Genomic DNA, 26,521 nt, shown 5'->3' with positions numbered 1-26,521 from the left:
TGTTGCTAAACTCCCAGCATGCCTGGACAGTCAGTGGCTGTCCGGAAATGCTGGGAGTTGTTATTTTGCAACAGCTGGAGGCTCCGTTTTGGAAATACTGCCGTACAATACATTTTTCATTTTTATTGGGGGGGACAGTGTATATGTAGTGTTTAACCCTTTATTATGTGTTTTTTTAATACTTGAAGCAGGAAACTTACTGTAAACCTGCCCATGTGAATGTACCCTGTACATATACGTGGGGGGGGGGGGGGGAGGGGGGGGGGCAAACCTCCAGCTGTTTGAAAACTACAACTCCCAGCATGAACTGACAGACCCTGCATGCTGGGAGTTGTACTTTTGCAACAGCTGGAGGCACACTGGTTGGAAAACCTTCAGTTAGGTTCTGTTACCTAACGCAGTATTTTCCAACCAGTGTGCCTCCTGCTGTTGCAAAACTACAACTCCCAGCATGTACTGATCGCCAAAGGGCATGCTGGGAGATGTAGTTATGCAACAGCTGGATTACGCAACAACAACTCCCAGCATGCAGAGACAGCTGTTTGCTGTTTGGGCATGCTAGGAGTTGCAGTTTTGCAACATCTGGAGGGCCACAGTTAGAGATCACTACCAGTGATCTCCAAACTGGGGCCCTCCAGCTGTTGCAAAACTACAAATCCCTGCATGCCCTAACAACTGTCTGGGCATGCTGGGAGTTGTAGTTTTGCAACATCTGGAGGGTTACAGTTTAGAGACCACTGTATAGTGGTCTCAAACTGTACCCTCCAGATGTTGCTAGGCAACTTAACCGGCTTCCGTCGGATCCAGGGAGCCAGCCACACGACATCGCCGGACTCCGATCTCCTCCACCGATCGTCGCCCGCAGCCTCGCCCGCGGGGTTAGTGGATCTTCGGCGTCGTTCCTCTGTCGTTTCCCCGTTCTGCCCCGCCTATTGTGGGTGGGCAGAACGGGGAAACCGAAAGTAAAGCCCCCCGATCTGCTATTGGTGGTCGTGTCTAGACCACCAATAGCAGGGATAGGAGGGGTGGCACCCCTGCCACCTCACTCCTATGCCTTCAGGGGGATCGTGGGTGTCTTGGACAACCGCGATCCCCCTTATATTCTGGGTCAACGGGTCACCATAGACCCGTATGACTCGGAATGGGCACAAATCGCAAGTATGAATTCACTTGCGATTTGCGGCGATCGCCAACATGGGGGGGTCTGATTACCCCCCCGGGGCATTTGCGCTCCATGGATCTGTATGCAAAGTTTTTTGAAGGGGCAGATGCCAAAATAAATCTTTGCCTTGGGTGAAAATAAGCCTAGATACTCCTTTACCTGTTTGATATATTTATTTATTTTATTATTAACCAGATAGCACTGCAAATGATAGCCTCTAAACCCATTGAAGACCACCTTACACCTTGTCAACACCTTCTTGTTCTTTCTGGCTACACCATAAAAAGCATTCTTAGTTCAGCCAAAGTTCAGCCAAATTTTGTCCACTGTGTATGGCCACCATGAGACAAAATATGCATCATACATGAAGCATACGCTTTAATGTGCAATGTGTAACAAGGACCCCCAAACCATCCTGTGCCATTCATAACACTTCATGGACCCCCTCAGGCATCAGGGCCCTTGTGTGACTGTTACCTCTGCATCACTATAGCTAGGGTTCCAAGCATGCAATTAAAAGGGGTATTCCACTGCCCCATCAATCTGAACATTCTGTTCAGAATGCTGGGTGCAAGCAGCGGGGGTTACCTCGTATTGGCCACTACCCTTGTGACGTTACGCCACGTCCCCTCAATGCTAGTCTCTGGGAGGGTACTTGGCATGCACCACGCCCCTCCATAGACTTGCTTTGAGTGGGCGTGGCATCGTGTGAAGTCACAAGGGGTGTGGGCATGACGTCACAACCCCAGCAGCTCGCAAACAGTGTTCAGAACAAAATGTTTGAATGCTGGGGCAGTGGAGTACCCTTTTAATGTGACTGCAAAAAGTTAACCGCATACGTTTTTTCTACTTTACTATTTACTAGGGAGAAGGAAAAAACCTCTGAAGATTACATCAGGGCATTCGCGTCACACACCGCTCATCATCCACACTTTGTAACAAATTCTAATAGAAGAAGTACTCAGACAAGGTAAAAATGTAATTAATGTGAAGTTTATTATATTTTATATGTATTTTAAATGTGTTGTTACCTCCAATCATTCATGAAGAGCGTACAGCAGCGCTCAGGACAAGAAGAGCATACAGCAGCGCTCAGGACAGGAAAAACCCCCATAATAGGAAATCGATGGCTGCTGTATGGCCCTTCCTCTGGGCATACTAAGGGAGGATTACGCTAAAACATGACTACAAATGTGTATGTAGTGATAGTGTGTAGGGGATGAATGTGTATGTAGTGATAGTGTGTAGGGGATGAATGTTTACGTAGTGATAGTGTGTAGGGGATGAATGTGTATGTAGTGATAGTGTGTAGGGAATGATTGTGTATGTAGTGATAGTGTGTAGGGGATGAATGTGTACCTAGTGATAGTGTATAGGGGATGAATGTGTATTTAGTGATAGTGTGTAGGGAATGAATGTGTTCGTAGTGATAGTGTGTAGTGAATAAATGTGTATGTAGTGATAGTGTGTAGGAAATGAATGTGTATATAGTGATAGTGTGTAGGGGATGAATGTGTATGTAGTGACAGTGTGTAGGGGATGAATGTGTATGTAGTGATAGTGTGTAGGGAATGAATGTGTACGTAGTGATAGTGTGTAGGGGATGAATGTATATGTAGTGATAGTGTGTAGGGGATGAATGTTTACGTAGTGATAGTGTGTAGGGGATGAATGTGTTTGTAGTGATAGTGTGCAGGGAATGATTGTCTATGTAGTGATAGTGTGTAGGGGATGAATGTGTACTTAGTGATAGTGTATAGGGGATGAATGTGTATTTAGTGATAGTGTGTAGGGAATGAATGTGTACGTAGTGACAGTGTGTAGTGAATGAATGTGTATGTAGTGATAGTGTGTAGGGAATGAATGTGTATATAGTGATAGTGTGTAGGGGATGAATGTGTATGTAGTGACAGTGTGTAGGGGATGAATGTGTGTGTAGTGATAGTGTGTAGGGGATGAATGTGTATGAAGTGATAGTGTGTAGGGAATGAATGTGTATTTAGTGACAGTGTGTAGGGGATGAATGTGTATGTAGTGATAGTGGGAAGGGGATGAATGTGTATGTAGTGATTGTGTGTAGTGAATAAATGTGTATGTAGTGATAGTGTGTAGGGAATGAATGTGTATGTAGTGATAATATGTAGGGGATGAATGTGTACGTAGTGATAGTATGTAGGTAATGAATGTGTATGTAGTGATAGTGTGTAGGGGATGAATGTGTATTTAGTGACAGTGTGTAGGGGATGAATGTGTATGTAGTGATAGTGTGTAGGAAGATGAATGTGTATGTAGTGATAGTGTGTAGGGGATGAATGTGTATGTAGTGATAGTGGGAAGGGGATGAATGTGTATGTAGTTATAGTGTGTAGGGGATGAATGTGTATGTAGTGATAGTGTGTAGGGAATGAATGTGTATTTAGTGACAGTGTGTAGGGAATGAATGTGTATGTAGTGATAGAGTGTAGGGAATGAATGTGTATGTAGTGATAGTGTGTAGTGGATGAATGTGTATGCAGTGATAGTGTGTAGGGAATGAATGTTTATGTAGTGAAAGTGTGTAGGGGATGAATGTGTATGTAGTGATAGTGTGTAGGGACTGAATTTGTATGTAGTGATAGTGTGTAGGGGATGAATGTGTACTTAGTGATAGTGTGTAAGGGATGAATGTGTATATAGTGATAGTGTGTAGGGAATGAATTTGTATGTAGTGATAGAGTGTAGGGGATGAATGTTTACTTAGTGATAGTGTGTAGGGGATGAATGTGTATGTAGTGATAGTGTGTAGGGAATCAATGTGTATGTAGTCATAGTGTGTAGGGAATTAATGTGTATGTAGTGACAGTGTGTAGGGGATGAATGTGTATGTAGTGATAGTGTGTAGGGGATGAATGTGTATGTAGTGATAGTGTGTAGGGGATGAATGTGTGTGTAGTGATAGTGTGTAGGGGATGAATGTGTATGTAGTGATAGTGTGTAGGGAATTAATGTGTATGTAGTGACAGTCTGTAGGGGATGAATGTGTATGTAGTGATAGTGTGTAGGGAATGAATGTGTACGTAGTGATAGTGTGTATGGGATGAATGTGTATGTAGTGACAGTGTGTAGGGGATGAATGTGTATGTAGTGATAGTGTGTAGGGGATGAATGTGTATGTAGTGATAGTGTGTAGGGGATGAATGTGTATGTAGTGATAGTGTGTAGGGAATGAATGTGTATGGAGTGATAGTGTGTAGGGAATTAATGTGTATGTAGTGATAGTGTGAAGGGGATGAATGTGTATGTAGTGATAGTGTGTAGGGGATGAATGTGTATGTAGTGATAGTGTGTAGAGAATGAATGTGTATGTAGTGATAGGGTGTAGGGAATGAATGTGTATGTAGTGATAGTGTGTAGGGAATGAATGTGTATGTAGTGATAGTGTGTAGGAAATTAATGTGCATGTAGTGATTAGAGATGAGCGAATCGAAGCTGACAAACCCAAATTCGTTACGAGTTTCATGAAATATTCGATTCACAACAAATTTGAATATCTCCGCAATTCTATTGCGCAAATCGCTTAATTAAACTGCATTTTACAGCGTTCCAGGCTAAAGGAGACCTAAAATGGCGGATACACATGTCACTTCATGGGGCACGGGATTATGGGAGGGTGGGAAAGTACGACGGGAAGGGAGGTAGGTGGGATGACCCTGAATCACATGCGAGATGCATCCTATCATCATTCATTGACCCCTGTGATGTCACAGCCCTATATAATCCCCAGCCATCTTGTGGCTGCTCATTTCATGCCATATACACTGCAGAGATAGGGCGGACTGCGTGTCTGTGTGTGTTACACAGACACGCTGAATTGCTTATACCACAGCGTTCCACTGCCAACTGCTATTTAAATCAGCGTTGTGGACAGAGAGAAGTGCAGTGCTTTGCTTGTTCTGACTGAGAAGGATTTTTACGCCATCAACCTCCCATTCACTTTATTGAGCATTTCATCAGAGAGGGCAGATAGCTTTTCGTTGCCTCATACATATCAACAAGCTGCCTGAACTTCATGAACCTTATCACAGGAGGCAGGGAAGAATTTTCAGCGCAATTCTGTGTATTTTTTTCACAAGAAATCATCTGCTGGTTATAAAAGTCTATAGACGGTATAAAAACCAGTTCACACCATTCTTAACACTTTGTGACAGAGTGCAATTTTGGGTTTAATCCCCGTTTTAAATTTTTTTTTTTTGTGGTGCTGCACTGCTGTGTCCTGCTGCTGTTCACAAATATGTTTTTTCAGTGGACTATAGTGCATTTGTCTGCCCTCATACGTGCATACCACATACTACATCAAAGCAGTTTACTATTTCCTATCTGTAACAAGTCTAGATACTGGGAAAGTCCTGGCAAAAGTAATCACCGGCTGGTGTTTTACAAAAATACATTGTTTTTGGGCGTATTGTTGGGCATTTTTTGCACTCATATGTGCGTACCCCATACGTACATCTAATTAGTGTACCATTTTGTACCTGTTAATCTGTGAAAGGTCTACATACTGTGAAAGTCCAAGCAACAGTACTCACCGGCTGGTGTTTTACAAAAATACTGAGTTGTTTAGCATATTGTAGAGCATTTTTTTGCCCTCATACGTGTATACCACATACCTACATCTAAGTAGTGTACTATTTTCTAGCTTTTAATTTGTCAAGGGCATACATACTGTGAAAGTCCAAGCAACAGTACACACCGGCTGGTGTTTTACAAAAATACAGAGTTTTTTTGTGTATTGTTGCGCATTTTTTGACCTCATACGTGCATACCACATACGTACATCTAATAAGTGTACCATTTTGTACCTGTTAATCTGTCAAGGGCCTACATACTATGAAACTCCAAGCAACAGTACTCACCGGCTGTTGTTTTACAAAAATACAGATTATTTTGGCATATTGTTGAGAATTTGTCTGCCCTCATCAGTGCATACCACATGCATACATCTAATTAGTGTACCATTTTGTACCTGTTAATCTGTGAAAGGCCTACATACTGTGATAGTCCAAGCAACAGTACTCACTGGCTGTTGTTTTACAAAAATACAGAGTTTTGTTTTTTCGTATTGTTGCGCATTTTCTTGCCCTTATGCGTGCACACCACATACATACATCTAATAAGTGTACCATTTTGTACCTGTTAATCTGTCAAGGGCCTACATACTGTTAAAGTCATAGCAACAGTACTCACCGGCTGGTGTTTACAAAAATACTGAGTTTTTTGGCGTATTGTAGCGCATTTTTCTGCCCTCATCAGTGCATACCACATACCTACATCTAAGTAGTATACTATTTTTTACCTGTTAATTTGCCAAGGGCCTACATACTGTGAAAGTCCAAGCAAAATTACTCACCGGGTGTTTTTTTTACAAAAATACAGAGTTTTTAGGCGTATTGTAACGCATTTTTCTGCCCTCATCAGTGCACACCACATACGTACATCTAAGTAGTGTACCATTTTGTACCTGTTAATCTGTCAAAGGCCTACATACTGTGAAAGTCCAAACAATAGTACTCACCGGCTGGTGTTTTACAAAACTTACAGAGTTTTTAGGCTCATTGTAGAGCATTTTTCTGCCCTCATAAGTACACACCACATACCTACATCAAAGCAGGCTATTATTTTGTATCAGTGAATCTGTAACAAGTCTAGGTACTGGGAAAGTCCAGGCAAAAGTAATCACCGGCTGGTGTTTTATGAAACTAAGTTTTCCAAGTGTACTATAGATCCTTTTTTTTCTGTCATATGTGCATACCACATAGCTACATCTACGTAGTGTACTTTTTTGAACATGTTAATCTGCAACAAGCCTACATACAGTGAAAGGCGTGTAGTGAAGCATATTTTACTCCCCTTGTGTACGCACTAAGTATGTCAGGCAGTGAAGTGCCAGGAATTGCTCAGAGGAGTGTTAGAGTCCTAAATTTATCAGACAGAGGTCGCAGCAGACTAGGGGCGAGTGGCAACAGAAGCCGCAGTGAGAGACAGAACTCCATGATGATGAAGCCGATCGCACTTGGGATCCGGGTGCAGAGGCGGCTTCATCATCATCAGCAGAAGAGGGTTGCAGGTTTCCCCTGAGGCAGCAGATGAGCCAGCAAGGTGGTAGCATGGTGGCAGAAGTGGAAATTCAGGAGCCAAATGTGCCCAGGGTAGACCAACTGCTTCGCGGAAGCCTACCTTCCCAGGTGGTGGTGGAACAGGGGTTCCTTGAGATGGCGGTAGTAGCAGTCAATTATTGCGCACTGTTGGTGGTAAAATCAGATACTCGTGGTATGGCAGTTTTTCATCAAGCATCCGGAGGAAGTTAACACAGCCACAAGCAAAATATGTCGGTAGAAGGTGAAGCGTGGACAGGGTAGCATTGTTGGCACCACGGCCCTGCGTCAACATATGATGCGCCAGCATAAAGCGGCCATGGACAACCGTGGCTCAGATGTGGTGGTCCAGCCTGTGGCATCACCCAGTGGAACGCCACTCCCTCCTTCAGCCAGCCAAGGGTCCACCACCTCAGGTGAAGGGAGCTGTGTGTCATACCCTCCTTCTGTCGCATTCATCCAATGGCGCAGAAGCTGAATGTCCTCCTTTCCAAGTTGCTGGTGCTGCAGTCCCTCCCATTTCAAGTGGTGGACTCTGCACATTTCAGAGAATTGAGGGCTTGTGCTGACCCGAGGTGGAGAGTCCCAAGTCGTAATTTCTTTGCGAAGAAGGCAGTATCAGCCCTGCATAAGTTTGTACAAGAGAAGGTGTGCCAGTCCTTGAGCCTGTCGGTGTGTTCAAAAGTGCGCGGCAGCGCTGACGTGTGGAGCTGTAACTACGGGCAGGGACAAAACATGTGATTTTACGGCCCACTGAGTAAATGTGGTTCCTGCACAGCCACAACAGCAACTTGAACAGGTCACACCGCTTCCTCCTCCACGCTCTCACTCTCAGGCAGTTGGTCCAGTTGGTGACAGTGCGCAACTCCGCCTCCTCACCCTCCACCGTGTCCTCGGCCTCCACTTCACGTTCAAATCTCAGTGGCCCTTCATCGTACCATGTGTGTAGGGCACGGCAGTGTCACACTGTTCTTCACATGGTTTGCCTTGGCAAACGGAGTCACACAGGGGAGGAACTGCTAAAATTCAATCATCAAGAAATTGGAGTATGGCTTACTCCACAAAAACTGGAAATGGGAACCATGGTGACCGACAACGGGAAGAACATTGTGTCCGCGCTGCGACAAGGAAATGTGAAACCTGCGCCCTGCATGGCACACGTGTTGAATCTGGTTGTCAAGCACTTCCTGAAGTCTTCACCACATTTGCAAGACGTCCTAACATTGGATGACCTAAAGCGGTTCACAGCATTGAACTTTGTTAGCGATCCAGTGATTTCATATTATCATCCTCTATGGGAACAAAAAAAGAAAGTGTAAAAAAGAATTATAAAAAAAATAAAATGATAAATGTGAATAAGCCCCTACCCTAATAAAAGTGTGATTCACACTAACACCCCCCCCCCCCACATACTCTTTTTTTAAAATAAGATAATGTAAATGTGGTGCTGGGAGCGTAATGGTGTCTAGAGTGTTGCGGTAATAGTGTTGGGTCTGGTGGTATTAACCCTTGAGTGTCCTGACGCCAGGCTGCGGTTTCCTCAATAGTAATGTTCCTACTGCAAACCGTCCCACAAACGGCTGGGAAAAATAACGGAATGTCCATAGCAGATTTTATGAAGTAAACTGATGAAACTTTACTCGAAGATTTTATGCAACAGTATTGAACGGGGATACAGGTTCCTCACAGGTTTGATGGGACTTGGAAGCAATGATGTTTTGATGCTGATGGGACTTGGAAGCAATGATCTTTTGATGCTAGCCACTGTGCTACTATTTTAGAATATTTGAGCTGATTGTCACACAGGATTCAGTAGTTTGAGCCTTGGTAACGCACGTTTTGTGGCTGCGGGATGTTAGGCTTCAGGCCTAGCTTGAATTGATGCTGATGCTGAGATGTTGTGCTTGCTTGATAATCCGGTACTAAGAGAGTGAATTTAGTGGCTTCAGCCCCTCATATATTAAGAGGGCTGGACAAAGCTCATTGGTCAGCAAACATGTAAGTTATGAACCCAGTGAACTCTGGGTACATCACATGACCTCGAAAGGTCCTTAAGCATTTTATACATGACAACTGTGTATCACGTGACCACTATGGTCCTATACATATATTTCCTCTACATTAAATTAATATGTACACACTTTACTTAAGACTACTAGGGGTATGCCCTACAGGAGAGCCCTATAGACATGGAGGGATTCTAGCTGTGGGGACCTTAGACAAGGGACAGGAACAGGTCCTGTACCGGGACACCACATAAACAAAAATAAATGTAAACATTTGTGGTATTATCTAGTAAACTAATAAAATTTTATTTTTATAAAACCACTTGGTCAATGAAAATAAGCCTAGATACTCCCTTACCTGTTTGATATATTTATTTATTTTATTATTAACCAGATAGCACTGCAAATGATAGCCTCTAAACCCATTGAAGACCACCTTACACCTTGTCAACACCTTCTTGTTCTTTCTGGCTACACTATAAAAAGCATTCTTAGTTCAGACAAAGTTCAGCCATATTTTGTCCACAGTGTATGACCACCATGAGAGAAAATATGCATCATACATAAAGCAGACGCTTCAATGTGCAATGTGTAACAAGGACCCCCAAACCATCCTGTGCCATTCATAACACTTCATGGACCCCCTCAGGCATCAGGGCCCTTGTGTGACTGTTACCTCTGCATCACTATAGCTAGGGTTCCAAGCATGCAATTAAAAGGGGTACTCAACTGCTCCATTGTTCTGAACATTTTGTTCAGAATGCTGGGTGCAAGCTGCGGGGGTCGTGACGTAATGGCAACGCCCCTTGTGACATTACACCACGTCCCCTCAATGCTAGTCTCTGGGAGGGTGCTTGGCATGCATCACGCCCCTCCATAGTCTTCCGTTTAGGGTGGCGTGGCATGGCTTGACATCACGAGGGGCGTGGCCATGACGTCACAACCCCAGCAGCTTGCACCCAGTGTTTAGAACAAAATGTTTGAACGCTGGGGCAGTGGAGTACCCTTTTAATGTGACTGCAAAAAGTTAACCGCATACGTTTTTTCTACTTTACTATTTACTAGGGAGAAGGAAAAAAAACTCTGAAGGTTACATCAGGGCATTCGGGTCACACACCGCTCATCATCCACACTTTGTAACAAATTCTAATAGAAGAAGTGACTCAGACGAGGTAAATAAATGTAATTAAATGTGAAGTTTATTATTATATTTTATATGTATTTTTAATGTGTTTTTAATGTGTAAGTCCCTACTGAGTTGATCCAGGGGAAGGCAAAAAACCCTCATACTAGAGGTAAAAATTCCTTCCCGACTCCAAATATGGCAGTCAGAATAAATCTCTGGATCAACGTTCTGTCCCTATAAATCTAGTATACATAACCGGCGATGTTATTATTCTCCAAGAATGCATCCAGACCCCTTTTGAACTCTTTTACAGAGTTCACCATGACTACCTCCTCCGGGAGAGAATTCCACAGTCTCACTGCTCTTACAGTAAAGAACCCCCGTCTGTGGTTGCGTAGAAACCTTCTTTCCTCTAAACGTAGAGGATGCCCCCTTGATATAGATACAGTCCTGGGTATAAATAGATCATGGGAGAGATCTCTGAATGGTCCCCTGATATATTTATACATAGTTATTAGGTCTCCCCTAAGCCTTCTTTTTTCTAAACTAAATAAACCCAATTCTGATAATCTTTCTGGGTACTGTAGTCCTCCCCTTCCCCGTATTAACCTGGTTGCCCGTCTTTGAACCCTCTCCATCTCCACTATATCTTTCTTGTACACTGGTGCCCAGTACTGTACACAGTATTCTATGTGTGGTCTGACTAGTGATTTGTACGGCAGTAGAATTATTTCCTTGTTGTGGGCATCTATGGGCATCTATGCCCCTATTACGCTATAACATGACTGCAAATGTGTATGTAGTGATAGTGTGTAGGGGATGAATGTGTATGTAGTGATAGTGTGTAGGGGCTGAATGTGTATGTAGTGATAGTGTGTAGGGGAGGAATGTGTATGTAGTGATAGTGTGTAGGGAATGAATGTGTATGTAGTGATAGAGTGTAGGGGATGAATGTGTATGTAGTGATAGTGTGTAGGGGATGAATGTGTATGTAGTGAAAGTGTGTAGGGGATGAATGTGTATGTAGTGATAGTGTGTAGGGGATGAATGTGTATGTAGTGATAGTGTGTAGGGGCTGAATGTGCATGTAGTGATAGTGTGTAGGGGATGAATGTGTATTTAGTGATAGTGTGTAGAGAATGAATGTGTATGTAGTGATAGTGTGTAGGGGATGAATGTGTATGTAGTGATAGTGTGTAGGAAGATGAATGTGTATGTAGTGTTAGTGTGTAGGGAATGAATGTGTATGTAGTGTTTGTGTGTAGAGGATGATTTTGTATGTAGTGATAGTGTGTAGGGAATGAATGTGTATGTATTGATAGTGTGTAGGGGATGAATGTGTATGTAGTGATAGTGTGAAGGGAATGAATGTGTATGTAGTGATTGTGTGTAGGAGATGAATGTGTATGAAGTAAAAGTGTGTAGGGGATGAATGTGTATGTAGTGATAGTGTGTAGGGAATGAATGTGTATGTATTTTGTGTTTGTGATTTGTGTACAGTGATTTAGTGTGTGCATTAATTGTAACAATAAATATACTATAAGGGCACGTTCCCTCTTGGCATGTATGCAGAATACTTCACGCTGCACAAAATCTGTAGCAGCAGCGGGAGATACGCTGCGTATCCTTCGCTCACCATACACACAAGGCTTTCTTGCGGCAGCCCTTTGTTTGCAGTGAGTTTTGGAGGTGGAGCCCCGCCTCCAAAACTCACTGCGCACATAGGGCTGCCGCCAGAAAGCCTTGTGTGTATGTGAGCGAGGGATATGCAGCGTATTTCCCGCTGCTTCTGCAGACTTTGCGCAGCGTCAAATACGCTACGTATATGCCAAGTGGGAACGTGACCTTAAGAATACATCTAGGGCGGCTTGGTCTTCATCCGTTCTGTTCTTCTTTCTTCGTCCTTCTTCGCTTGGTGTTCTCTTCCCCGGCACAAGGCTGCAGATCGGTGATACAGATGGAGCAGGCGGGAGGGATCCACCATGGGCCTCTCGGGATGTATTCTCCAGGATCCCTCCGGTACCAGCGTATGGCCCAGCCGTGATGTTCCTTACGCTCTCTCTTCCATGCCCAGTACTCGGGGTCTTGTGCCATGATCTAGAATTAATCACAATATACATTGTTATAATAAACACAGACTTTCATTCCTAGTGTATAGTTTTTATTTTATGTCACTGACCCGATCACAGGTGTCTCTGGTCACCCAAGCGTGGAATCTCATCCGGAGGAGCAGCAGGTTCCGCAGGTGTAGCATCCAGGTCTTCATCGCCGTCCACATCGGTCCAAGGGCCCAGGGGTAGATCTCGCGTCGAAACATCTCATCCTCTTCAAACTGGTTGGCAAGAAACCTAAAAGGAAGAAAAAAATAAATAAATAAAAATTATACACATTTCACAAGAGAAAGAGGAGAAGAACCATTGGTAGTAATATTACAATACAGAGTGCCCAGTATATATATATATATATATATATATATATATATATATATATATTTATATATTTAGATGTATTTATATTAATGTTTATAAATATATATATATATATATATATATATATATATATATATCTATTTATGTATTTATATAGATGTGTATATATATATATATATATATATATATATATATATATATATTAATATAGATGTGTATATATGCAATAACATTAATAAAAACTCACAGCGCTGGAAAGAAGTAGGTGTTATATTCCTCCGTACGCAGGTTGGCTCTTCGGAAGTAGATGAGGACCATGGCCAGGAGATACTAGAGGGAGAAGAAGAGTTAGAGGCTGGTAATACATTTCTTATCTAAATACATTCTATTATACAATACCTGTATGTCTCCAGTATATCCCTGTATTTACTTCTATCTGTACAACATCTATTCTTTCCCTTTATATACTACCTTGTCCGCGATCTTATAGCAGCTGTCCCTGCCTAGAAATAGCTGGATGTGTCCTTCATCTACAAAAATAACAGAGATATCATTATTTTTATTTATTCAATCAATATCTTCTATACTATCTATAACAATTCTACATATAATATACATATACATGTGTGTATACAGTCACTGACACATTATACACTATATTCCATACTATACATTGTACAGAAGCACCAGAGCAGGCTAGAGAAGGTTCTGTAGAGGGAACATTATCTTTCCTGAAGAACATGGACCTTAGTATTAGGGCTATGATAATACTGATCTTTATTTACGATGTATATGTCTGTTTCATAGGCCAAGATTGGGGGTTGGCTGAGTATTCACCTGCCTAGGGAACCACCATCTTCCTAGCCCGGCAGGGTGGCAGAACTGCTGGAGATCTCTAGAATTATGGGTCGAGGGCACTTTCCTGGTTGCAGGTTGGGAGAGGTGCAGGACCTCTGCCCACTGTCTCCGGCTCAGACACACACAGGGTAACATCACTCTGTGTGCACCAAGGGACGTCCATGTTGGTAAGGCAGTGAAGAGAACGTAAATAGTGATGTTGCGAACATAAAATTTTCGGTTTGCGAACCGCAAACGCAACCTTCCGCAAATGTTCGCGAACCACCTTTGACTTCAATGGGCAGGCGAATTTTAAAACCCACAGGGACTCTTTCTGGCCACAATAGTGATTTAAAAGTTGTTTCAAGGGGACTAACAAATGGATTGTGGCATGCTGGAGTGGGATCCATGGCAAAACTCCCATGGAAAATTACATAGTTGATGCAGAGTCTGGTTTTAATCCATAAAGGGCATAAATCACCTATTATTCCTAAATGGTTTGGAATAACGTGCTTTAGCACCCTTTAGGCAGCATATAGAGCCCCCCTTTTGGCATCACATAGTTAGATTCCCCCCTTTAGACAGCACATAGATTCCCCCATATTAGGCAGCACATAGTTAGAGCCTCCCTTTAGGCAGCACATAGTTAGATCCCCCCACTTTAGGCATCACATAGTAAGATTCCCCCATGTTAGTCAGCACATAGTTAGAACTCCCCTTTAGGCAGCACATAAGATTCCCCCATATTAGGCAGCACATAGTTAGAGCCCCCCTTGAGGCAGCACATAGTGGGATTTGAACCCAACCGAACATTAGGAGTGTTGAATTCCAACGTGTCGGGCTGTCACAAATCAAGCACCTCACTGGCATGGTCAGAGCAGGTATATCACCTACACTGCGCATTGGGTAAACCTGGTGACGGCTGCCAATCATGGAATGCGTGCTTCTGGTAGCATGAGAGGTGCCCGAAGCTAAGCTAGAGGAGGAGAAGAATGGTGCGTCAAGGTTCCCGAGCGGAAGCTGTAGTAGATTTGGTGTCTTGTGATAGCCAGTCAACTAAGTCCTCAGAACTTTGGGGGTTCAGGGTACGTGGCCTCTGATGACTGGCCATTCTAGGGCCAAAGGGAATCCCAGCACCACGACGGCCCCTGCGGGGTGGCCTTCCTCTACCTGTAATTTTTTGGATAATTTGCACAACTGTCACACCTAATGTGATTTGCACTAGGGTGACACAATTTGCCCTGCAGGCAAAAAAAATGGCAACTGTGACGTTAACTGACAGTGACGACTGATTTTATTTAACAGCCAAAAAAGTTATTTTTTTTATTTGCACAACTGTCACATCTAATGTGATTTGCACTAGTGTGACAATGAGCAAAAAAGCTTGCTAGCGGAGTTCCCCTTTTAAGCAGTGGTCCTCAAACAGGGTGCCTCCAGCTGTTGCAAAACGCACGGACTGATATCTTTCAGCCCTTTGAATACTGTAGTAGTTAGTTGCTTGAAGAAACTTAAGTTTTATACTGGAGTACCCCTTTTAACCAGCGGTTCCCTCCCAACCAGGGTGCCCCCAGGTGTTGCAAGACACACGGACTGATATCTTTCAGCTCTTTGAATACTGTAGTAGTTAGTTGCTTGAAGGAACTTAAGTTTGATTCTGGAGTACCCCTTAATACCAGCGGTTCCCTCCCAACCAGGACTGATATCTTTCAGCCCTAAAAAGGGCTTTTTTGGGTGCTGTCCTTAAAGCAGATGTTACACTAGTGCTTTAGAAGTAAACTAGACCCTGAATACACCACCTAGCAGCAACCTAGCTATCACTTTCCCTATACAGCAGGAGCAGCCTCTCTGACCCTCCAATTTCTAAGCCTTCAGCATGCAGAATGAGGCTAACATGGTGTCCGTGCAAGAGGTAGGAGGTTATGGAAGGGAGGGACTGCTGCTGATTGGCTGTAATGCGTCTGCTGACTCTGACTCACAGGGTCAAAGTTTACTGCAAGGTTAAAGTATAGGGGGCTGATCGAACTTCACATATGTTCGCCCGGCGAGGCGAACGTGAACATGGTAAATTCGCCGGGAACTTTTCGCCGGCGAACAATTCGCGACATCTCTAAATGTAAATATGTATTTTTTAATTCTTATTTAATTATATATGTATTTAATTAATTAAAAATTTTGGGTGACAGGGACATGTCTACAATTGGGGCAACTATCTACCTCCTGGAGGGCACCTGTCTATACTGTGGGAAAAATGCCTACGTTTGGGGAAACCTATCTACACTGGGATCAACTACCTGCCTCCTGGAGGGCACCTGTCTATACTGGGAACAGCTATCTACCTCTGGGGGGGAATCTATCTACATTGGAGACAACTACCTGCCACCTGTAGGGCAGCTTTCTACACTGGGAACAGCTATCTACCACTGGGGGGGGATTTATCTACATTGGAGGCAACTACCTGCCTCCTGGAGGGCAACTGTCTAAACTGGGAACAGCTATCTACCTCTGGGGGGGGGGGGATCTATCTACACTGGAGACAACTACCTGCCTCCTGGAGGGCAGCTATCTACCTCTGGGGGGGAATCTATCTACACTGGAGACAACTGGAGACAACTATGCGAATATCGGCACACTGGAGATATAATTGCGCATGCGCACTATGCAAATTTCATTACAAATTTTCGCATGGAAAAAAAACAAAAAAACATAGTGAAATATTGCAAATTCGAATATGTCCCCTGCCGCTCATTACTACTGTCTACCTCTGGCGGAAACCTATCTACACTGGAAACTACTATCTACCTCCTGGAGTGCACCTGTCTACACTGGGAACCACTATCTATCCCTTGGCAGAACCTATCTACACTGGGGGCAACTATCTATCTCCTGGGGGGGGGCATCTTTAAGGGGATAAGAACACTTTATTTTATCATGTGATAAAATATTATACTTTTTGTCATTGAAAGAAAAATGTATTGTTACCCAGGAGTCTGTAAAAAGCGGCTTGTTCCTCCGGCTGTAGGATGGCGTCATCAGTGGTCTCCCTGCGGTTGTTGTCCGTCTGCTCCCTCTTCTTCTTTGGCTCGCCGTCCGTCTCCTCCTTTGGCTGGTCCTCCGTCTTCTCCGACTCCTCCTGGGTGGCAGATGCTGAACTGTGATAGAAGAGATAACATCTATAGTATTGGGCCTCATGCACCCGACCAAATAATGGGCCATCCCGGTTATAAGGAGCCATAATATGACACCATGGAAGTCTATGAGACCATATGGTACAACATTATATTCTCGTTACATCAAGCCACGTCCCCTCCATTCATGTCTATGGGAGGGGGCGTGGCAGAATGCCGGGCGTCTGTACAGATCAGTGGAGTACCCCTTTAAGGGTCCCTAGTCTTGCCCATCATATTTTCAGTGCTATCATAAGGCAATGCGGGTCTACCGTGCAGGGATCAGTATGATAGTCGGGCTCCTGCTGGAGCTACAAGGAGCGGAGGAACCTCTTCTAGTAGATTAACCCTTCATATACATCAGTCAAATCCTGACAGCTGCATGTGAGGAGTTTCCACATTGATCGCTGTCAGTCCCTTTGTAGGGATCTTAAAAATAAAATGTAAATAAAAAAAAGCATCAACTTTTTCTGAAAACAACATAAAAAATTTAAAAAACATATTGAGTTTCGCCACATTCATAATGACCCAAATAATAAAATAATTGAATTATTCATGCTACACATTGAATGCTGTAAAAAAAATGTAAAAAATCTAAAAGAAAAAACGCCACATCCCCTCCATGCATGTCTATGGGAGCCGTCACACCCCTTCCCATAGACATCGAAGGGGGGGCGTGACATCACTAGGGGGAATAGCGTGACATCACGACCACTGCCGCCAGAACTTGGCATTTGTTCAGAACACGGGGTGTCACGGGTCAGTGCGCAGAGGTCATGGGTGTCCCAGCGATAGGGGATAGGGTGCCCATAGCATGTATAAAAATGTATAAAAAGCGATCTAAATGGCCTATAAATAGTGGCATTATCGAAACAAAAATAGTGGCATTATCACGTATAACACTGGGTCAGAAATCACATTTACCATTGAAGAGGCAGTTATCATATATATTAAAGAGATTTTCCAGTGGTTTTCTGGGACATTTACATTTATGGTCTATCCACTGCTGTCAAATCTTAGTTCCATTAAATTGAATGGGGGCTGTGCTGCAGTGACCTGGCACCAGCATTTCAGAATGACCCAAAATCTCTTTTCTATCTCCCGTCATTGGAGGAGATTTATCCAAACCTGTGTAGAGGAAGAGTGGTGCAGTTGCCCCAATCATATTGCTTCTTTCATTTTTTAAAAGAAGCAATCTGATAGGTTGCTATAGGCAACTGCACCACTCTTCCTCTGCCCAGGTTTGGATAAATCTCCTCCATTGTTTATATGTGAAAACCATCATGGGGGGAGATTTATCAAAACCTGTCCTGAGGAAAAGTTGCTGTGTTGCCCATAGCAACCAATCAGATCGATTCTTTCATTTTTGAAAAGGCCTTTGCAAAATGAAAGAAGCTATCTGATTGGTTGCTATGGGCAACTCAGCAGCTTTTTACTGGACAGGTTTTGATAAATCTCCCCCCATGGCTCTGCCAAACAGCTGTAGGGCAGAGGTGAGGTGCCTGGTGTTGGTCCACCACCAACAACACATTAATAGCCAGTCCTGAGGATGGACCATAAATGGAAAAGTCACAGAAAACTTCTTAATCTAAATTCCTCTGGTGGTATGATACATATAGCTGCCCAACTATAATAACATTGGGGGCAGTTATCACATATAACATTAGGGGGGCAGCTATCACATATAACATTAGGGGGGCAGTTATCACATATAACATTGGGGGCATTTATCACATATAACATTAGGGGGGCAGTTATCACATATAACATTAGGGGGGCAGTTATCACATATAACATTTAGGGGAGCAGTTATCACATATAACATTAGGGGGGCAGTTATCACATATAACATTAGGGGGCAGTTATCACATATAACATTAGGGGGGCAGTTATCACATATAACATTAGAGGGGCAGTTATCACATATAACATTAGGGGGGCAGTTATCACATATAACATTTGGGGCAGTTATCACATATAACATTAGGGGCAGTTATCACATAATATTAGAGGGGTAGTTATCACATATAACTTTAGAGGGGCAGTTATCACATATAACATTAGGGGGGCAGTTATCACATATAACATTGGGGGGCAGTTATCACATATAACATTTGGGGCAGTTATCACATATAACATTAGAGGGGCAGTTATCACATATAACATTAGTGGGGCAGTTATCACATATAACATTAGGGGGACAGTTATCACATATAACATTAGGGGGCAGTTATCACGTATAACATTGGGGGCATTTATCACATATAACATTAGGGGGGGCAGTTATCACATATAACATTAGGGGGACAGTTATCACATATAACATTAGGGGGCAGTTATCACGTATAACATTGGGGGCATTTATCACATATAACATTAGGGGGGCAGTTATCACATACAACATTAGGGGGGCAGTTATCACATATAACGTTAGGGGGGCAGATATCACATATAACATTACTGGGGCAGTTATCATATATAACATTAGGGGGGCATTTATCACATATAACATTAGGGGGGCAGTTATCACATATAACATTAGGGGGACAGTTATCACATATAACATTAGGGGGCAGTTATCACGTATAACATTGGGGGCATTTATCACATATAACATTAGGGGGGCAGTTATCACATACAACATTAGGGGGGCAGTTATCACATATAACGTTAGGGGGGCAGATATCACATATAACATTACTGGGGCAGTTATCATATATAACATTAGGGGGGCAGTTATCACATATAACATTAGGGGCAATTAGCATATACACTAGTAGCAGTTATACATGGAGGCTCAGTAGTGTGGTTGCACTGCACATGACAGTTTATGGGACATGCTCAGTGCAAACGTTAGAAAAGAAAAAAAACATCATAGACAGTACTGGGGGAGATTTATCAAAATGTTTGGCTGAGAATAGTGTTGCAGTTACCCATAGCAACCAATCAGATTGCTTTTTTAATTTCTTTTTTTAAAAAGGCCTCTGAAAAATGGGGGAAGCTGATTGGTTGCTGTTACGCCGAGCGCTCCGGGTCCCCGCTCCTCCCCGGAGCGCTCGCTTCACTCTCCCCGCGGCAGCGCTCCGGTCACGTCCTCTGACCCGGGGCGCTGCGATTCCGCTGTCAGCCGGGATGCGATTCGCGATGCGGGTAGCGCCCGCTCGCGATGCGCACCCCGGCTCCCCTACCTGACTCGCTCTCCGTCTGTTCTGTCCCGGCGCGCGCGGCCCCGCTCCCTAGGGCGCGCGCGCGCCGGGTCTCTGCGATTTAAAGGGCCACTGCGCCGCTGATTGGCGCAGTGGTTCCAATTAGTGTGTTCACCTGTGCACTTCCCTATATCACCTCACTTCCCCTGCACTCCCTTGCCGGATCTTGTTGCCTTAGTGCCAGTGAAAGCGTTCCTTGTGTGTTCCTTGCCTGTGTTTCCAGACCTTCTGCCGTTGCCCCTGACTACGATCCTTGCTGCCTGCCCCGACCTTCTGCTACGTCCGACCTTGCTTTTGCCTACTCCTTTGTACCGCGCCTATCTTCAGCAGCCAGAGAGGTGAGCCGTTGCTAGTGGATACGACCTGGTCACTACCGCCGCAGCAAGACCATCCCGCTTTGCGGCGGGCTCTGGTGAAAACCAGTAGTGGCTTAGAACCGGTCCACTAGCACGGTCCACACCAATCCCTCTCTGGCACAGAGGATCCACTACCTGCCAGCCGGCATCGTGACAGTAGATCCGGCCATGGATCCCGCTGAAGTTCCTCTGCCAGTTGTCGCTGACCTCACCACGGTGGTCGCCCAGCAGTCACAACAGATAGCGCAACAAGGCCAACAGCTGTCTCAACTGACCGTTTTGCTACAACAGTTACTACCACAGCTTCAGCAGTCATCTCCTCCGCCAGCTCCTGCACCTCCTCCGCAGCGAGTGGCCGCTCCTGGGATACGCTTATCCTTGCCGGATAAATTTGATGGGGACTCTAAGTTTTGCCGTGGCTTTCTTTCCCAATGTTCCCTGCATCTGGAGATGATGTCGGACCTGTTTCCCACTGAAAGGTCTAAGGTGGCTTTCGTAGTCAGCCTTCTGTCCGGAAAAGCCCTGTCATGGGCCACACCGCTCTGGGACCGCAATGACCCCGTCACTGCCTCTGTACACTCCTTCTTCTCGGAAATCCGAAGTGTCTTTGAGGAACCTGCCCGAGCCTCTTCTGCTGAGACTGCCCTGTTGAACCTGGTCCAGGGTAATTCTTCCGTTGGCGAGTATGCCGTACAATTCCGTACTCTTGCTTCAGAATTGTCCTGGAATAATGAGGCCCTCTGCGCGACCTTCAAAAAAGGCCTATCCAGCAACATTAAAGATGTTCTGGCCGCACGAGAAATTCCTGCTAATCTACATGAACTTATTCACCTAGCCACTCGCATTGACATGCGTTTTTCCGAAAGGCGTCAGGAACTCCGCCAAGATATGGACTCTGTTCGCACGAGGCGTTTCTTCTCCTCGGCTCCTCTCTCCTCTGGTCCCCTGCAATCTGTTCCTGTGCCTCCCGCCGTGGAGGCTATGCAGGTCGACCGGTCTCGCCTGACACCTCAAGAGAGGACACGACGCCGTATGGAGAACCTCTGCCTGTACTGTGCTAGTACCGAACACTTCCTGAGAGATTGTCCTATCCGTCCTCCCCGCCTGGAAAGACGTACGCTGACTCCGCACAAAGGTGAGACAGTCCTTGATGTCTACTCTGCTTCTCCACGTCTTACTGTGCCTGTGCGGATGTCTGCCTCTGCCTTCTCCTTCTCTACAGTGGCCTTCTTGGACTCTGGATCTGCAGGAAATTTTATTTTGGCCTCTCTCGTCAACAGGTTCAACATCCCGGTGACCAGTCTCGCCAGACCCCTCTACATCAATTGTGTAAATAATGAAAGATTGGACTGTTCCATACGTTTCCGCACGGAGCCCCTTCTTATGAGCATCGGATCTCATCATGAGAGGATTGAACTTTTGGTCCTCCCCAATTGCACCTCGGAAATTCTCCTTGGACTTCCCTGGCTTCAACTTCATTCCCCTACCCTGGATTGGTCCACTGGGGAGATCAAGAGTTGGGGGTCCTCTTGTTCCAAGAACTGTCTAAAACCGGTTCCCAGTAACCCTTGCCGTAACTCTGTGGTTCCTCCAGTAACCGGTCTCCCTAAGGCCTATATGGACTTCGCGGATGTTTTCTGCAAAAAACAAGCTGAGACTCTACCTCCTCACAGGCCTTATGATTGCCCTATCGACCTCCTCCCGGGCACTACTCCACCCCGGGGCAGAATTTATCCTCTCTCTGCCCCAGAGACTCTTGCCATGTCCGAATACGTCCAGGAGAATCTAAAAAAGGGCTTTATCCGTAAATCCTCCTCTCCTGCCGGAGCCGGATTTTTCTTTGTGTCCAAAAAAGATGGCTCCCTACGTCCTTGCATTGACTACCGCGGTCTTAATAAAATCACGGTTAAGAACCGCTACCCCTTACCCCTCATCTCTGAACTCTTTGATCGCCTCCAAGGTGCCCACATCTTCACTAAATTGGACTTAAGAGGCGCCTATAACCTCATCCGCATCAGAGAGGGGGACGAGTGGAAAACGGCATTTAACACCAGAGATGGACACTTTGAGTATCTGGTCATGCCCTTTGGACTGTGCAACGCCCCTGCCGTCTTCCAAGACTTTGTCAATGAAATTTTTCGTGATCTGTTATACTCCTGTGTTGTTGTATATCTGGACGATATCCTAATTTTTTCTGCCAATCTAGAAGAACACCGCCAGCATGTCCGTATGGTTCTTCAGAGACTTCGTGACAACCAACTCTATGCCAAAATTGAGAAATGTCTGTTTGAATGCCAATCTCTTCCTTTTCTAGGATATTTGGTCTCTGGCCAGGGACTACAGATGGATCCAGACAAACTCTCTGCCGTCTTAGATTGGCCACGCCCCTCCGGACTCCGTGCTATCCAACGCTTTTTGGGGTTCGCCAATTATTACAGGCAATTTATTCCACATTTTTCTACCATTGTGGCTCCTATCGTGGCTTTAACCAAAAAAAATGCTGATCCCAAGTCCTGGCCTCCTCAAGCAGAAGACGCCTTTAAACGACTCAAGTCTGCCTTTTCTTCGGCTCCCGTCCTCTCCAGACCTGACCCTTCCAAACCCTTCCTATTGGAGGTTGATGCCTCCTCAGTGGGAGCTGGAGCTGTTCTTCTACAAAAAAATTCTTCCGGGCATGCTGTCACTTGTGGTTTTTTCTCTAGGACCTTCTCTCCAGCGGAGAGGAACTACTCCATCGGGGATCGAGAGCTTCTAGCCATTAAATTAGCACTTGAGGAATGGAGGCATCTGCTGGAGGGATCAAGTTCTCCTGTTATTATCTACACCGACCACAAGAACCTCTCCTACCTCCAGTCTGCCCAACGGCTGAATCCTCGCCAGGCCCGGTGGTCTCTGTTCTTTGCCCGATTTAATTTTGAGATTCACTTTCGTCCTGCCGATAAGAACATTAGGGCCGATGCTCTCTCTCGTTCCTCGGATGCCTCTGAAGTTGAACTCTCTCCGCAACACATCATTCCACCTGACTGCCTGATCTCCACTTCTCCTGCCTCCATCAGGCAGACTCCTCCAGGAAAGACCTTTGTTTCTCCTCGCCAACGCCTCGGAATCCTCAAATGGGGTCACTCCTCCCATCTCGCAGGTCATGCGGGTATCAAGAAATCTGTGCAACTCATCTCCCGCTTCTATTGGTGGCCGACTCTGGAGACGGATGTTGTGGACTTTGTGCGAGCCTGCACTATCTGTGCCCGGGATAAGACTCCTCGCCAGAAGCCCGCTGGTTTTCTTCATCCTCTGCCTGTCCCCGAACAGCCTTGGTCGCTGATTGGTATGGATTTTATTACTGATTTACCCCCTTCCCGTGGCAACACTGTTATTTGGGTGGTCGTTGATCGATTCTCCAAAATGGCACATTTCATCCCTCTTCCTGGTCTTCCTTCTGCGCCTCAGTTGGCTAAACAATTTTTTGTACACATTTTTCGTCTTCACGGGTTGCCTACGCAGATTGTCTCGGATAGAGGCGTCCAATTCGTGTCTAAATTCTGGAGGGCTCTCTGTAAACAACTCAAGATTAAATTAAATTTTTCTTCTGCATATCATCCCCAGTCCAATGGACAAGTAGAAAGGATTAACCAGATCTTGGGTGATTATTTGCGACATTTTGTTTCCTCCCGCCAGGATGACTGGGCAGATCTCCTCCCATGGGCCGAATTCTCGTATAACTTCAGGGTCTCTGAGTCTTCCTCCAAATCCCCATTTTTCGTGGTGTACGGCCGTCACCCTCTTCCCCCCCTCCCTACTCCCTTGCCCTCTGGTCTGCCCGCTGTGGATGAAATTTCTCGTGACCTTTCCATCATATGGAGAGAGACCCAAAATTCTCTCTTACAGGCTTCATCACGCATGAAGAAGTTCGCGGATAAGAAAAGAAGAGCTCCCCCCGTTTTTTCCCCTGGAGACAAGGTATGGCTCTCCGCTAAATATGTCCGCTTCCGTGTCCCTAGCTACAAGTTGGGACCACGCTATCTTGGTCCTTTCAAAATTTTGTGTCAAATTAATCCTGTCTCTTATAAACTTCTTCTTCCTCCCTCTCTTCGTATCCCTAATGCCTTTCACGTCTCTCTTCTCAAACCACTCATCCTCAACCGTTTTTCTCCCAAATCTGTTCCTCCCACTCCTGTTTCCGGCTCCTCGGACATCTTCTCGGTCAAAGAAATTTTAGCTGCCAAAAAGGTCAGAGGGAAAAATTTTTTTTTAGTGGACTGGGAGGGTTGTGGTCCTGAAGAGAGATCCTGGGAACCTGAGGACAACATCCTAGACAAAAGTCTGCTCCTCAGGTTCTCAGGCTCTAAGAAGAGGGGGAGACCCAAGGGGGGGGGTACTGTTACGCCGAGCGCTCCGGGTCCCCGCTCCTCCCCGGAGCGCTCGCTTCACTCTCCCCGCGGCAGCGCTCCGGTCACGTCCTCTGACCCGGGGCGCTGCGATTCCGCTGTCAGCCGGGATGCGATTCGCGATGCGGGTAGCGCCCGCTCGCGATGCGCACCCCGGCTCCCCTACCTGACTCGCTCTCCGTCTGTTCTGTCCCGGCGCGCGCGGCCCCGCTCCCTAGGGCGCGCGCGCGCCGGGTCTCTGCGATTTAAAGGGCCACTGCGCCGCTGATTGGCGCAGTGGTTCCAATTAGTGTGTTCACCTGTGCACTTCCCTATATCACCTCACTTCCCCTGCACTCCCTTGCCGGATCTTGTTGCCTTAGTGCCAGTGAAAGCGTTCCTTGTGTGTTCCTTGCCTGTGTTTCCAGACCTTCTGCCGTTGCCCCTGACTACGATCCTTGCTGCCTGCCCCGACCTTCTGCTACGTCCGACCTTGCTTTTGCCTACTCCCTTGTACCGCGCCTATCTTCAGCAGCCAGAGAGGTGAGCCGTTGCTAGTGGATACGACCTGGTCACTACCGCCGCAGCAAGACCATCCCGCTTTGCGGCGGGCTCTGGTGAAAACCAGTAGTGGCTTAGAACCGGTCCACTAGCACGGTCCACACCAATCCCTCTCTGGCACAGAGGATCCACTACCTGCCAGCCGGCATCGTGACAGTTGCTATGGCAACTGGTCAATATTTTCTCTACATTTTTGATAAATCTTCCCCTAGTGGATGGCAGAAAAACAACTCTTAGTTTTTGAAGACTGTCTGTAAATGTACCCCTATAAAATGGTGTAGTGATGTGTCCTTTATACTTACCACTCCTCCTCATAAAGGGCTGTCAGTTCTCTCTTCCTCTTCCTCATGGTATCGCCTCGTCTTTTCTTCTCTTCCTCGCCGCCTCCTCCTCCTCGCCTCTCCTCCTCCTCGCCTCTCCTCCTCCTCCGCCTCTTCTCCTCCTCCTCCGCCTCCTCCTCTCCTCCGCCTCCTCCTCGCCTCCTCCTCGCCTCTCCTCCTCTCCTCCTCCGCCTCCTCCTCTCCTTCGCCTCCTCCTCTCCTCCGCCTCCTACTCGCCTCCTCCTCGCCTCTCCTCCTCTCCTCAAAATCTGTAGAAATTGATGGGGGTCGCTGTCCAAAAAAGTCACTTCTCGCAGAGAAATAAGGAGCCGGTCTCAACTCTAGAAGAGCAATCGCAGACTGGCACCAACTGTCATTTTCTGTTGTTGTTTATTTGTAAAACCCTGCGATCCTATTGGTCGATGGGTCTGGCTATTGGATAGTGCAGTACAATATGTTACATGGGCCTGCGCTATGATTGCATCGTCCCAATGAACTGATGGTTGAAAAACAGCAACATTGGAAGCCAAAGTTAAAAAATACATAAAAACCTCAACATAAAAGTCATGATAAAAATGTGCTATGTGATATGTTATCCTGAGCATTCAATGTATCTGTTATAAAGGACACGAGATGAATGAGATTCATTATTTCATAGTAATATAAACTAGAAGTAGCATTTCTTACTTGGGATGGGAAAATCTATATAGTTTTACACATTCCCGCTATAGGTCACATGGGGATGTCCTGGGAAGGAGTAACCAGCATTGGAGCGAGATTGTGATGACATCCCACTCCATACCATGGGGGGAATCTTCAGCCTTGGGCCAGATAATATCCCTATTACGCCTATGAACCC

The 26,521-nt window shown here is 45.5% G+C and overlaps 1 protein-coding gene and 1 long non-coding RNA gene across 2 annotated transcripts in view; one reads left to right on the top strand and one right to left on the bottom strand.

Annotated features, from left to right (window-relative positions):
- Positions 1 to 10,472, top strand: part of LOC130369474 (uncharacterized) — a 33,013-nt gene extending 22,541 nt beyond the window's left edge. Inside the window, exons 2-3 of the long non-coding RNA XR_008892772.1 lie at positions 2,028 to 2,132; positions 10,365 to 10,472. This is a non-coding gene — a long non-coding RNA (uncharacterized LOC130369474). The remainder of the gene's footprint in view (positions 1 to 2,027; positions 2,133 to 10,364) is intronic.
- Positions 10,473 to 12,201: 1,729 nt separating this feature from the next.
- Positions 12,202 to 25,971, bottom strand: LOC130369471 (speedy protein 1-B-like). The gene is made up of 6 exons (XM_056574803.1): positions 25,645 to 25,971; positions 16,671 to 16,840; positions 13,326 to 13,384; positions 13,102 to 13,184; positions 12,605 to 12,773; positions 12,202 to 12,522 (listed from the first exon to the last, which is right to left on the bottom strand). Exons 1-6 carry the CDS (start codon positions 25,689 to 25,691, stop codon positions 12,301 to 12,303), a joined length of 750 nt encoding a protein of 249 aa, XP_056430778.1. The 5' UTR covers positions 25,692 to 25,971; the 3' UTR covers positions 12,202 to 12,300.
- Positions 25,972 to 26,521: the final 550 nt, after the last annotated feature.

The sequence above is a fragment of the Hyla sarda genome, chromosome 4, assembly GCF_029499605.1.
Source record: "Hyla sarda isolate aHylSar1 chromosome 4, aHylSar1.hap1, whole genome shotgun sequence".
NCBI classification, from domain to species: Eukaryota; Metazoa; Chordata; class Amphibia; order Anura; family Hylidae; genus Hyla; species Hyla sarda.
Note: the sequence above shows the minus strand (reverse complement) of the source record. Positions and strands in the feature narration are given on the sequence as shown.